Genomic DNA, 15,303 nt, shown 5'->3' on the forward strand with positions numbered 1-15,303 from the left:
CAAAAAAATACATAGTATTTGTCAAATTTTTCAATAAGAGAGATTTTATATTTTTTTATCTCTATAATAAATTTACAATTATTTGGAATATATGTACATTGAATTTTTCAGAATTATATCTCAAATAAATAGCGCAATAATAGCTTAACGTTAGGAAATCATAATAAATAAAATAGCCAAAAAGAAGTCGATGTCTGCTGTTATAAATATTTTTCAGTCTCATTCTTTTCGGGTTTTTTTTCGAAGTATAGCTACGCAAATTATTCATCTTCTAACAGAAATAATTCTTTTAAGTTAATAAAGAGAGATGTACCGACGAATCTTTAACAATTCGACGACGCTTGGCTTTCCCATTTGATTCATAATGCAAATACAACAGTATTTACGTTTGAATAGCGCATGTGCACATTCAAAAGATTTCGCGTATTTCCGACGCGCATGCAGATGCCATAAATGCATGACGATAGGTACCGTTCATGTTTCGAGGAAAATCGGAACATCTATATATGTGGGCGAGATTTGCAAAGCATAGCCAATAGATATCATTACTAAATCTAAATGAATACGTCACTTAGATAAATTTAGATGCAGAATATTTAATGTGAATGTAAATTCATTGATTAAAATAAACATTCATATAATAATACACACTCTATTGTTCAAGGTAAGATATAAAAAAATTGTGATTCTAAATTTATTTCAAATTTACTTCAAAAAATTTAATATTAAGTATGTTAAGTATATATTAAAAAAAATTTTATATTATTAATTGAAAAATACATTTGTACGCTTAAATGTCTATACGATCGATCATTAAGCATAAGAAAATCATATTGCGTATCGGTATGATGACTTAAAAATATTTGAAAAAGTGTCTCTGTTTTAGTGACGAAGGCTCGCTTATAATTTTCTGGGGTTTCACCGGTTAAGCAGTAAAAAGTTGCTGACAAAACTTTTGCCGCAACCCCACCGTCTCTCCGTATGAGACGTCGAACATGCGTGCGTACGTTCGATTGTTTACACAATCCTATATATAAAGAGAAAGAACGAGAGTTTGACAATCTCAGTTCACGATCTCATATCAATCGAGAACATTGTTCAGTGCCTTATCACGCATATCTTACAAGTGGATTGGACGAGATCGTCATTGAACATTAAAGATTAACCGCAAGACATTCGCGATAATAAATTTAAACATGTTTATCAAAAAAGTTTGCTTCATCTCGGTTATCTTCGCCGTCACTTCCGCCGCTCCAAGAAGAACTTCCAGATCGACGGTACCAATATGGCATGTACCATGTGGCGAAGATCCCAACCTGGAGGCTATTTCATCGGAGAATTTGGAGGAAGAGATCAAATCCAATCTCGAGAGTCTCAAATCGCAGCATCAGCTGACTCTGAGTGATTACTTGAATCGCGACTACGATTACTTGTACGAGAGAGTTAGAATCGGCATACACGATTATCAATACATACCCAACTGGCTGCCCAGCAAGAAGGACATGAATCTTGTGAGAAGACTGGCTAATGCTAATTCTCAAACGGTAAGTGTAATCGCTCAATTAGTTATTGCTCTTTAACATTGTAGATATTTCGAATCGCGATTTAAGCTTCCCACTATTAAGCGTTTCGAACTGCAATTTATTCTGTCATCGAGTATCTTTAGTATCAACACGTTGCACAAATTATAATTATATATTGTATAAATAAAGAGATCGTAATCGCGGAACTCTCGTTGAAAGTTATTGTACAAACTTTTTGAAAGTGAACTTAATTTCTAATTAACATCTTGAAGCTGTTACGCGACATTTCGATATTATACTTTATCATTACAATTTTTCGGCTACGTCAACATACTCCCGGATGTTCTCGTCACGCGGATTTCCTCATCATCGCTTACATATCTCGTTAGGTCGTTAGTTTCTTCTTGATCATTAATATTCATCGTTTGTCACCGTCGTTACCGTGTAGCAGAAATGAAAGAGCAACCCGAGTGCGGAGGAGCCGTATCGCATGCGAGTGAAAGATAAATAGCGAGAGCGCGCGGAAAAGAGAGAGCAATGTTGCAGAGAGACCACCGTCGCGTTTTCAAACCGGCCGGCCCGCTGACCACCCGGTTGCAATTGATTAACGCAACGTTAAATAACAAATTTTAATGAGACGGTAATTATTATAAAGTAGCAGGCGAACAGGAGCAAGCGCGGTCTTTCTTCCGTGCAGTGCGCGCGCAACGCGACCGTACGTATGCACTCATGTTCGCCGGGTCGCGCGGCTGCGTAATCGCGCTTGTCTGCCTCCTCGATGCAAGCACGCTGATAACGCAGACTGATATCGCGACCCGCGGTACTCCCCAGATACCGGGCACGCAGTCTCCTTCCCGCTCTTTTTCTCTCTCTCTTTCTCTCTGCCACGCCCCGATCACCGGACTACATTGATCCGCAGAGTTGCATTTTGTTGTGATTTTAATTGCTTCGGGAGATTAAATTTTATGCAGCTCTCAGACGTTTCGCAACGATGAATGAATTGATAACTTAACCGAGAAAAAAAATTAAATTTTATCGATCGCGCAATAATTATATTATTCTTACACGTTATCAATCTGTTTTAAGAAATAGCCATTAGATAAAATAATTATAAAAATTGTTTATACTGTATAATATATTTATATATTATAGATAAAATAATTATAAAAATTATATTAATTGTTTATACTGTATTATATATTTATATAATATATTATATAAATATATCTCGAGAAGAGAGTCACGCATGCATAATAAGTGTTAATCAGTCAGATTTCAAACGCGCGATATTTAAAAAGATTTAAAGCAAAGCAATAATTTTTAAAATATTTTTTTTACAGATTATTAACCATTTCCCGAAATTGCACATGGACCTTCAGAAATTTGCTGTGGCATTCGAGGAATTAATCGAAGATGAGCCTAATATTCAGACTCAGAACGCTCTTAGGACGACTCAATTGTACTTGACGATGATGCTGTGCGAAGTTGAAAGTCACATTGTTGCCCTACCGTCTTTACGACTACCAACACGCGTGGAACGAAGTATCATGAACAGTATTGAACGAAACCCCGTCGATGACACAAGGAGACTCATCAGGGACTGGGGCGTACTTCTTAAATACCGAGACTACCTACATGCTTGGAGACATGTATTTAATTATTAGAAAGAAGAAAAAGAAGATTAGAGCACGGTTCACTCTTCTCATCTGGAGATGCACGAAGAGACGCATCAGCTATTGGAAAATATTTCCAAGCAATGTAAATTTATTTGACACTTGTTACTGCTACAGTCATAAAAACACGTCGCTATCTGCATAATTGTGCAGTATATAATGTTGATGCTATTGATAATAATTATTGATCACGTAGCGACTATTAACTTCAAAATTGGAAATTACGAATTTGCCTCAATTATCGTAGAAGTTTCTATAATTATTTATTAAAGTTATTATTTATTATCATATCTTAATTGAACATTTAGAGTACATAATATTTATTCTTGTAGATATAGTGGATTCCTTATTAATTATTTATTTATTCAAATTTAATATTTTTAAAAATTGTACCTTTTAAAAGGTATTGTGTAACCAATATTACTCTCTCTTAGAGATTTTCGGTTGCATTTTGTGATAATCAGTCACATGGTGACAATCATTTTATTGTACCTTTGTGTGACAAGTGATTACTCATAACGATAGATTATTTATAAAAGACATTATTGGTAGAAAAATCTCAATCTTTTATACTTCACGCAGTATTATATATTTATAATTTTAGCAAAATGTAAAATATATTTATATATTTGTATATCTAAGAACTTATTTATTATCTTTTTTATACCAAAATTTACAATAAAAATAATTTATTTTATATGTATTTACTTCTATGCGTTTTTATTGTATGTTACTGTAATATCCAATATCCACGTACCCATGTAGTTCTCGGGAAGATGTTACATCAGTGTTACATTGATGTAAGAGAGATGTCTCTACTATTCTTTTCTGATAGATTATTTTTTAATTTATAATAATATAAAATAAAATTATATTTTATATAAATATTGAAACTATATATTGTATGTAGTAAAAAAATTGTATATAATAATATAATTTATAGATTATATTGATAAAATGTACACTTATATCTTCGATAGAATTGCTCATATCATATGATAAATATTTTATAAACACATTAGTATTAAAATATTTCTTTTGATCAAAGCTTTTGCTTAAAAAATAAACAAGATTGTTAATATGTATGTACTACAATAGTCTGCATACTTTATATAGTTTAAATAATATTTAGTTAATACAAAATTTCGCTCGTATATTGTAAATACAACTAGTGATAGATAAAAAGGCCAACTTATTGAGCAATTATTAGAGTTGTTCTGTCAAATAAAATTTATTCCATGTATAAACTAAACATAAAACATTATGTGAAAGCTACAAACATTCTATACTCAAACTTAAACGAAAATTACAATTATTATAAAATAAACGTTTCAACCGCACGCGGTCTTTCTCAGTATTATATTACAGTAATTATTAAAAAATTCAAATTCATACAAAAATTCCACATAATATCGAAAATTAATGTTAGTCCTTCTAAGATTAAAAAAGAGTCTAAGAGAAATAAGAGTCGAGAATTTATAAGCAATTAAAGCGTGTTTCAATTCATCATATCCAACAAATGTTCGCCTCGATATGATCTTTGATTTTAATCAAATCTCGAAAAGTTTCATCGTTAATATGCGAGAAATTAACGAAATTACGTTCCGTCCTTCTTGACAATTTTAATCACGTTTTTTTGAAAAAGTTATTGAAGATGACACAAGACAAGACCAACAATATAAAAAGACACTTCATTTCTACTTCAAACTCTACTTAATCGAAGAATGTGTTAAATAATATTGTTATCTCTAAAAATATTGAAGATAATATAATTAAATTTAAAAATATATATTGTAATAATAATATATGCACACATATATATGTGTATTTATAAAAATCCAAAATAACGTTATAAGGAGAAACAATTACGAAAAAAATTAATGACATTATACAATCTAACAGAGATGCTTATAAAATGTTGGGATAATTATAATAATATGCAAAAAAAATTGATTAAAAATTATATGTTAAAACGTGTATTTAAAAATTATTGTATATTTTCCGTTTGCATTATTAAATATTATTTATAAAGAAATATTAATTTGTATTTGAGATATAAAAAATTAAAAATAGTATATTTATTTTTAAAAAACCTTTTTCTTAAAAGCTTAGTTAATAAGGCTATCTTACGTGTTGACCCTATGTTTCATGAAAAAAACATTAATATTAATATTAATAAGCATATTTGTAAGTCAGCTCTCCAATTTTTTTAAAAATCCATATTCATCTCGACTAAGAGCCAAACGCGATGTTGCGACAAATTAAGATAAGAAATTTTTGGAAACTGAGGAATTTGAATCCTATGATTGGGATCTCAGAAATTCCCTTTGTTCCTTCTCTAAACATCCCCTGTAAGAAAAAGACGAGAAAAAATATTGGTCCGAAATTAATATTAATATTGTAAAGAAATTCTTCTCAATAATTGTTACCCGTTAACTGTTATAAACAAAAATATTAATAAAAGACGCAGAACTATTAAATTCAGCAGTAATCTTAGCTCACAAAACCGTAACAAATTTGATGCGCGATTATGTGTTGTTTTACCTTACATAAAGAGTTTAAGCGAGAACATTACGCGTTGCATTAATGAAAATGTATGTGAGGTATTGTATGCGCAGTTCCAAAAAAATTAGACACACTTATAAAAAGAGGTAAAGACACACTTATAAAAAGAGATAAAGATAAAATCAATATTAATTTTGATTGATCTTTTTTTTTAAACCAACTTTTCTTGCACAAAGCAAAAATTGCAGATAACTTTATGATAAAATTCATGAATATAACAATTTCTACAGTAGGCACTTAAGTTCCGACTGAAGATACTTTATCGATAACAAATAATGCATCGACAGTAGAAACATTCAAACTTATCCGACAAACGCTACATCACACATAAAATTAATATCGTATTTCATTATTAAACATGTATAATACAAACAATTTCCACTATTTCTCATAAAATAAAGCAATAATTATACATTTTTGCAATATTAAAAAAAATAGGCATACTACAATAAACCATAATAATTAGATAAATTAGGAAACAAATATAATTATACATGTAAATAATTGCAATTATCAAAAATATGCATTTTTCCGAGAAAGTGTAAATACTACCAATTTATCATAAAGCATTAAGTAGAAAGATTCAAAGAGAAAAGTGCACTTAAATTTCTAGTGAAATACGTTCTGGTAAGAGAATGTGTGTTAGGTCGCCGGTCAAGTCATCACGAAATTATTCACTGTTATACAAGCAGATGCGCATGCATGTAGGTGGTAAAGGTAAAATGACGAGGAAATTGAAATAAGTGTGAAACGATTTGATGAGAGGAAACGAACACATTACGTAGTCACTCTCACTGCAGTAATTTAGTATTTTTATAAATATTTTACAAGTACTTCTTTAGTTATATATAATATATTATCCATATTTTATTTTACATATTAAAATCAATACAGAAGATATTTTGCTCCATAAATATTTCAAAATCAATTATAATGAACAAATAAATCTACGAAGTATATTGCTGAATATTAAATGTTACAATACGTAAATGCAATTATTATAAAAATATTTCCAGATATCTCTCTCTTTTAGAAAGGAATAAATTATTTTACACACACAATTTTTTAATTTATTAAGAATTTTTATTTTATCATATAAAATTATATAATATTTATGAATATTTATTTATTAATTTTTTTATTTTAAAAAGCTTAATTAACGCTTAATAACTCAATTATTAAATAAATTCCACAATTTGTTTACATATCTATTCATCCATACATAAAGCTTATTTGTATCACATAACCCACTTGTTTTGTAACAATTTGCATATTCTTTTTTCTTTATCAGTGATAAAATTATTTTCCGCATACTCGTATATATGGAAATATCGTGCATCAATGAATGTATAATTATGTATGGCATATATAATATTTGCACCTCTATATATAGATGTATAATGTTTTGTTAAAGAAAGTTTTTTTAATTTCTACATTTTTTTCAATAGAATTTTAATATACAATATATATTATACATCTATATATACTATGAAAAATTAATTACCAGTTCCAAAAAATCGAAAGGATAAGTATTTACAAACAAAAAGTATTTATACACTATTATCGTAATCAGTTTAAATATATATATGTATGTATGTATTTTGCTAATTATAATTGTTTCCCCTTAAACTGATTACAATAATAGTGTATAAGTACTTTTTGTTTGAAAGTACTTATAGAAATCGAAAAAAAGCCAGAATTTTAATAAATTATTATTATTTTCTTCTAAATAGTTTAGTGAATGTTAATGTAATTTTACAATTATGTTCCTTAAAGTCCAATTATACATGTAAAAAATTTAAAATACATGGTACCATTTTTTCGATATTTTTAACGTAATATAATCAATCAGAGTAACAAATTTTCACAAGATTATAGATATGTAAAATCAGCAGAAATTTGTACTTTTATTTAGCCAGTTTGGTCGAATTGAATAAAGTTAAAATTTAAAATATTAAATGTGTTTATTTTTATTTATTTAAAAAAAAGCAAAATATAGATAAACACTTGGTGCAATCGTACTTAAATAAAACTATGTGCATATTAATTGTTATTGCATTTTTAAGCATGCGCCTTATCGCTTATATTATGTATATGCAAATAGTTACTTCTACTTCATTATTATAAAAACTAGACACAATTGTTGTCCAAGGTAGAAAACTAGCTTGCGATGTAAACTCAAATGAGATAAGTGATTCTGCTTCATTTATTGAGTTGTATGAGTGTATACATTATTCCAAGTTCTCGAATAGCGTAAAGCAAGAAAAAAAATTTTGGTAAGCTCAAGATTATAGTACCATTTCACGATCAAATCTTGAATTCATAAAAAGTGTAAAGATCTTATATAATTCTTTTATTTTTTCAAAAAATTCTACAAGATATTTTATGTGAGAAATTTATTTCAGTTTCCTTCCTTTTTTTCTTAAGATATATATATATATATATATATATATATATATTCCTGTATTTAATTATGGTACATTTATATAAAACAATAAACTATTATATATAATTACTGATGAAGTAACAATATCTAATAAGAGTGTCAAATTTTTGGGAACAGTTTTGTTTAAACATTAAGTGTTACGACGTAGCAGATCGTAAGTATCAAAATTTTGCATTTCTTATGTAGTTAAAATTCTTGGTTTTGCTTTTTATTTTTTTTCAAAACGCAAAATAAATCATATAAAATTAAAATGTAATTTAATAAAAAACTCATGAAACACACACACACACACACAAAATATGAATAAATATTTTATGATAAAATTAATGTTTACTTACTGTTTCAATTTTTTAAATCGTATACTACATTTTATAATATTTTTTAGAAACAGAATTAACTGTGTATTCAAAATTTTTTCTTTTGCAATTCATAATTTTTCGAGACTCGGTTATGTCAATTAAACAATGATAATGACAAAATGTAATAATGAAGCGCTATTGTGCAAACATATGTTTGATGAAGGATTAAAAATTTAATATTGGTTCAATGTTTTATATAAATGCTCATAATGTTATCAAATTTTTATTAAAAGGAATCTAATTATGCATTTTAAATGGTAGTTTTTAAAATTTTAAAGAAATATGACTCAAAAATAGAATCGAAAAAATTTATTTTTGTTGTATCTCTCAATTTGTCAATAAATACAAATTCCACATTTGAACGAGTTAATAGTACATGGTACGAATTACAAATAACCGAGAAATATTTCGCTGATAAAATATTCTCACCGACATTGGTTTCACATTTGAGTTTAATTGATGAAATGTATTTATATGCACACGTTATGTCAATCTTTATGTTATCACTAAAGTGTTTTTATAAAATATAAAATATTATTCAATATATATCAGTGAGAAAATATATAATAGTACTATAGTAAGTAATAATAATATAAATAGAGTATCAATGAAATTTTTTGCAAATGTATATGTATGTAAGATTCTAAATTCTACTTTAACAAATATCTATAGCAATTTATGCATTTATTTGATAATTCAAATTATTTAACATATTCACAGGCTACAAAAATGGACTTAATCTCTTTGATATTAAGCGCCCTGTTTGTTGGTTTAATAATTCCCGCAATTATATCGACAGTGTATCATCAGTATATTCTTCGTCAAAAGCTCAAAAACTTGCCTCAAAGAGGTGGATTTCCATTTGGCATGATATTCGAATATATAAAACGAACAAACTATGGTAAAAAATTTTGTGAATAAGATATTATATATATATACTTTTACAAATGTTATTAATATAATTTTAGCAAAATAATTTAACACTAAATATTCGTCATTTAAATCCGTATAATATAATTAATAAATATTAAATATCTTATTATGTGCTTATCCACAGAACGCTTACTATTGACTAGGCAAAATATGTTACATTTTAAAGAAGGCATTTTCGTAAATTGGTTTGGCATAAAGCCGTTTATTAATCTGTATAAACCTGAATTATTAGAGGTAAGAATGAAAAGATGTTTATTAATGTATTAAAATATTGGTTATATTATGTTATTTACGAATTATAGATAATATTTTATTATGTAGAAAAGCAAATTTTTTTTACAACAATGAAATAAAACAAACTTAAAAATTTATTATAAAACATTATTATATAATTCTTATTAAAAAGTATAATTATTATTCTTATTATATAAAAAAGTTTTTCAATATAATTACACGGAGAAAATTATTAGTTGTCAGCAATACTATATTATTGCGCTATACTGTATAGATATAAAAAAAACGATCAAATTATTCAATATTATAGCGAAATTTTTTCTAGCATAATAGCAAAATTTTTACTGAATTTTGAGAAGAGGCATTTTATACAGCTAATGTAATAAATTATTACATGCACAGTTATATTCATTTTAACTCATATTTACAGATTATTTTGCCCAGTACCATGTATATTGAGAAAGGAAATCCCTATAAGTTTCTGGATTCTTGGTTAGGCAAAGGACTTCTCACTTCTACAGGTAAACACATAAATAATCTTTTACTAATCTTTTAAATTTTAAATAATCTTTTTTTAAGCTTGCTTAAACATATTAATTAATTATTAATAAAGCATTTTAATAATTATTTAATTATCTAATTTTTAAGTTATTTATCAATGTAAAGAGCCTTACTTTAGTATTATTATTTAATTTGTATTAATAATATATTATTTAAAAATTCACATTTTTAACAGCTATTAGCTGATTTCTGTCAAAAGATTAATGAAGTTCAATTTTTATTAATTTTTTTAATATTAATCTTTTTAATATAAAAGTGCAGAATGGCGCGCGCTTGTGTTGTTCTAGTACGATAAAAAAAGTGTGTGTGTGTGTGACAATATGTGCATTTATATATATTTTATATCTCTTATAATATTTTTAACACATAAATGTTGATTGCTACTACTTCAGGGAAACAATGGTTCCATGATAGAAAACTCATCAGTCCAACGTTCCATTTTAATATATTGGATAAATTTGCCATAGTTATATTTGAGAAAACAGAGATTCTGATAAAATGTCTCGAGAGAGAAATAACAACAAATCCAGGGAAAGCTATCAATATTCTTCCGTTTATTAACAAAGCTGCTCTTGATGTTATATGTGGTAATAAACTGTATATGTATAATATTAGTTATAATATATATATATGTATATATATATACAGGGTTTGTCCGGAAAGTAATGCGTCGCATTTTTTTAAAAAAGAATTTATTGATCGCATAGGTAAAACAACTTAAAATTGTTCGAAGTATGACCCTTCTGCGTCAATACATTTTTGCCAACGCGATTTCCATGCGTCATAAGATTTCTGGAACTCCTTGACTGGGATGCTGTTCAGGGAGGCCGTCGAAGTAGCTTGTACGTTGTCAACCGACTCGAGCTGTTGTCCTTTGAGCTCCCTTTTCAGCCGAGGAAATAAAAAAAAGTCCGCCGAAATTGGGATTATCTGCACAGAGTTGCTTGAGTTCTTCACAAACTTCCACTCGGTGTTGCTTTTGCGCATCGGTCAACACTCTGGGCACAAGTTTTGCGCAAATCTTCCGCATGGCCAAGTCTTCCGATGCAATCTCGTGAACAATCGTTTTCGGCAAGTTCAATAATTCCGACATTAAGCGAACATTCATTCGACGGTCTGAATTCAATAATTGGCGCACACGAGTCACATTGTCGTCCGTTCGCGATGTTGACGGGCGTCCTGCGCGGGCCTCGTCGGCGACCTCCTTCCGACCTTCTCTAAACATCTTGTGCCATCTGTTTGACTGCGATTTGGAAAGGCAATCGTCCCCGAAAACTTTCTTGAGCATTTCAAAAGTTTCCAGCGGCGTCTTGTCCAGCTTCACGCAAAACTTTATCGCATAGCGTTGCTCTATCGTTCTCTCCATCACAAGTTCGACGCGACCACTAAGCAGAGGTTCACAGAATAAGCCGTCCTAACCCTCCAAGCGCATGGAAACAATTGAGCGACCTACCGTTGGAAAGCTAAGGGTACCCCCCTTCCTCCCCAACCGGTCCCATCGCTCTGCGATGTATAGTCGCGTCACAAAAAAATGCGACGCATTACTTTCCGGACAAACTATATATATATATATATATAATTTTAAGAAAATTATTGCTGACACAATATATTTTATGCTGCAGCAAATTTTATCAGTTATAATATAAATAATTTATTTTTTGTCAAAACTATTAAATATTTAAATTTCATTGAATTGACAAGTTCTTTTGTTGTAATAATTAATTTATTGCTTATCTATATTGTTTATTTCGTTATCATAGCGACAGTAAAAAATATTTTTACTGAAAAAATAAATATTTTACTTCAACATTAGATGTGTTTCTACAATTAAATTAAATCAGCACACAAGATCTTTTTGTACCGTTGAGAAAATAAATTTTTGCTGTAATATTGAATAATTGACTATAATATCAAATGTCGTTCATTACTACAAAAGTTTATCAAACGTATAATATTGTATCAATAATTTTTGCTGTAATGACGAAATTCTCCTTTTGTATATATGTATGATAACGAATTATAATGTCAATAAAAATTGGATGGGCTTGATTGCTGATGTTGTATATATAAATCAATACGAAAATCATATTAAATGTTTAGCACAATGTTATATCATTTAATTTAATTCCAACTAAATTTTTAATTCCAATTAAAGTTTATTCTCTTTGTCGTACATATTTAAATATAAGTAAAATTTTATATTCCTGTATAAAATAAACTTAACTTTATTTGATCCTATATTTGTGAAAATTATAAATGTCATTTTTATTTCTTTTTTTTCTGACAATAATGTAGTATACTTTGACAAGAAAATTATGATGATAAGTCCTTATTATTATTTGCAGAAACAGCAATGGGTGTGAATATACGCGCTCAAGAAGTTGAAACCAAATATACTGCAACAATACATAGGTTCGGAAAGTCATGAGATGCATATTTCATTGCTAATAAGATAGTTAATAGTATTAATGATTTATTAAAAAGATTTTTTTTTAATTTAACAGCAAATTTTGTATGATTAATTATATTGTTTAATGTTTTAATCGTACTTTAGAAGCTCCAAATTACTATTCGATCGATTTTTTCGACCGTGGCAATGGCCAAATTGGTTATACGTCTTAATGCCTATAGGAAAAGAATATGAATCAGGAATTAATAACCTACATAAGTTCACGAGAGAAGTATGCGCAAAAAGAAACGCTAATTGATACATTATAATATATTACAAATATCGACAAAATTTTACTAATAATTTATTCATACTTTTATTTTATTTCAAGAAATTCAACAAGTTTATAATAAATTTTAGGTAATAAATAAAAGAAAGATTGCACGACAATTGCAAAACGATTCCGCCAAATCGGAAAACAAAGATGATGAATTTAATATAGGTGATTATTAAATTACCGTTATACAATTATTGGTATACACGTTTTGAAGGATTGTGTGAATATTTTTTGTAAATTATTCTTGTAAAATTTATTTCGTCAGGTAAACAAAAGAGGAAAGCTTTTCTGGATGTGTTACTAGATCAGAATGAGAAGGACGAAACTCCGTTAACCGATGATGAATTGAGGGCACAAGTCGACACATTCATGTTTGAAGTGAGAATCTTTATAATTTAACGCGAAACTCCGTTTTATTATTAGATTCGGCAATGTAATTATAAATGAATGTCAGTATAAAATAATAAGGATAATGATACAGGGTCACGACACAACTGCGGTTGCGATAAGCTGGACGCTTTTTCTCTTGGGCAATAATCTCGATCAGCAGGAAAAAGTTCATAAAGAACTCGAAGAAGTTTTCGAAGATTCCAAGACACCAGCCAGCGTAAAGAAGCTGTCGCAATTAAAGTATCTCGATATGGCCATAAAGGAAAGTCTTAGATTATATCCCAGTGTACCCATAATATTAAGACAATTGTCGCAAGATATAAAACTGAGTATGGCTTTATTTTTATTAATATTTAAATTTTAAAAAATCTTCAGATATTTAAATTTATAAAATTTGCAATAAAAACATAATATTTTCACTTAAATAATGCAGAAAATGTATTTCTATTTAGAGAAATATATTTTTTTTATTTATTAAATAAATGATTCAACAAAAAGGCACTTAGTTCAAAATCCACTTTAAATAGTCTTTTATGCGCAACAGAATTCAGAATAAAATTCCACTTAGTATTATATGTCTGATTTGTAAACTTTTCAATTATTTTTATTGACTATATAATATAAAAATTGCATTCTTCTTACAAATTATTATATACAACTTGTTTGACATAGGTTTAACATTATATTGTGAGTTTTACATTAAAATCAATATTAGATCAATATAATCTATAACAATCTGTTTCATTTTAGGTAATTATACACTCCCGAAAGGTGCTACAGTTTCAATACAAATCGCATTTATGCATAGAAATCCTCAAATTTGGCCAGATTCAACAAAGTTTGATCCAGATCGTTTTCTTCCGGAAAATTCGAAACATAGGCATCCATATGCCTACATTCCATTCAGCGCTGGACCAAGAAATTGTATCGGCAAAAGATTTGCTTTACTTGAAGAGAAAATAATATTAACAGCTATTCTGAGAAAGTGGAGATTGAAAAGTGTAAAAGCGACAGAAGCTGTTCAGTATGAAACCTCTATCATTTTACGACCATGCGAAAAAATATTCATCCATTTTACGCCAAAGAAATAATCAATTTATTAGTAAATATCTATTTCTCTTTATCGTGCGTAATCTTTATAATCTTTTTCAATCATGAAATTTGAATATTTTTATTATTATTGCCGTTGTGCATAGCATTTACATTATATACGTTATACTCTTTTACGTATATGTATAGTGATTAAATAATACGAGGTATTTGTCAAATATATTGTATGGCCAGCAAGAGTTAAAAGAATATAAATGATTTATATAAATTTATTTTTTGTATCGTTGATTGCTTTGATTTTAACTTATTTTTAAAAATTATCTGAAACGTTGGTCGATTTTCGACAATTCTGTTTATTCTATTATATTGTACTTATACTTTTCTCTAGCTCTTCAACGCAGCTAATCAATTTGATTAAAAATCTTTTAAAGGAAGCAAGATAACTAATCGTAAGAAAGCATGCTAAAAACAATACATAAACTGTTGAATAATATGAATAATACGAATTCAAAATTGTCGTGGAATTAATCTATTATAATTCTCATCAACAATAAAAAATATATACCGTTAATTTTAATTAATCAATATATTAGTTTTTTAATAAATTTTTGTTGAAGTATTATCAATCATATCTGATAATAAAATTCAAGATTGTAAGCAAAAATTTAAAATAGAGAAGCAGTGATTCTCTATAGAATCACGAAGTCTATCGTTTATTATTTGGCAAGAAATTGTTATCGTGGGATAATCAACTTTTCATTGTAAGAATATCATTTATATCTGGTAGAAATACCTAAAAATATTAATAAAATATTAAAAAAAATATATAATATATAATATATG

At 28.1% G+C, this 15,303-nt stretch overlaps 2 protein-coding genes across 4 annotated transcripts; both read left to right on the forward strand.

Moving 5' to 3' along the window:
• Window positions 1–1,080: 1,080 nt before the first annotated feature.
• LOC114928875 (uncharacterized) lies at window positions 1,081–3,772 on the forward strand. The gene is made up of 2 exons (XM_029300249.2): window positions 1,081–1,544; window positions 2,864–3,772. The coding sequence occupies exons 1-2, from the start codon at window positions 1,197–1,199 to the stop codon at window positions 3,185–3,187; spliced, it is 672 nt and encodes a 223-aa protein (XP_029156082.2). The 5' UTR covers window positions 1,081–1,196; the 3' UTR covers window positions 3,188–3,772.
• A 4,124-nt stretch (window positions 3,773–7,896) lies between these two features.
• On the forward strand, window positions 7,897–14,732 carry LOC114928872 (cytochrome P450 4C1-like). 3 transcript variants are annotated; one of them, XM_085489153.1, is made up of 12 exons: window positions 7,897–8,037; window positions 8,167–8,361; window positions 9,287–9,467; window positions 9,624–9,733; window positions 10,164–10,254; window positions 10,687–10,881; window positions 12,640–12,706; window positions 12,849–12,975; window positions 13,104–13,185; window positions 13,286–13,398; window positions 13,502–13,739; window positions 14,161–14,732. In XM_085489153.1, exons 3-12 carry the CDS (start codon window positions 9,296–9,298, stop codon window positions 14,499–14,501), a joined length of 1,536 nt encoding a protein of 511 aa, XP_085345279.1. In that variant the 5' UTR covers window positions 7,897–8,037; window positions 8,167–8,361; window positions 9,287–9,295; the 3' UTR covers window positions 14,502–14,732. The 3 variants fall into 3 exon arrangements, with proteins under 3 accessions (XP_085345279.1, XP_085345281.1, XP_085345280.1); XM_085489155.1 differs by lacking the exon at window positions 10,687–10,881; XM_085489154.1 differs by lacking the exon at window positions 8,167–8,361.
• The last annotated feature ends 571 nt before the right edge of the window (window positions 14,733–15,303 follow it).

Source organism: Nylanderia fulva, unplaced genomic scaffold, assembly GCF_048542155.1.
Source record: "Nylanderia fulva isolate GAGA-0341 unplaced genomic scaffold, ASM4854215v1 Scaffold8, whole genome shotgun sequence".
NCBI lineage: Eukaryota > Metazoa > Arthropoda > Insecta > Hymenoptera > Formicidae > Nylanderia > Nylanderia fulva.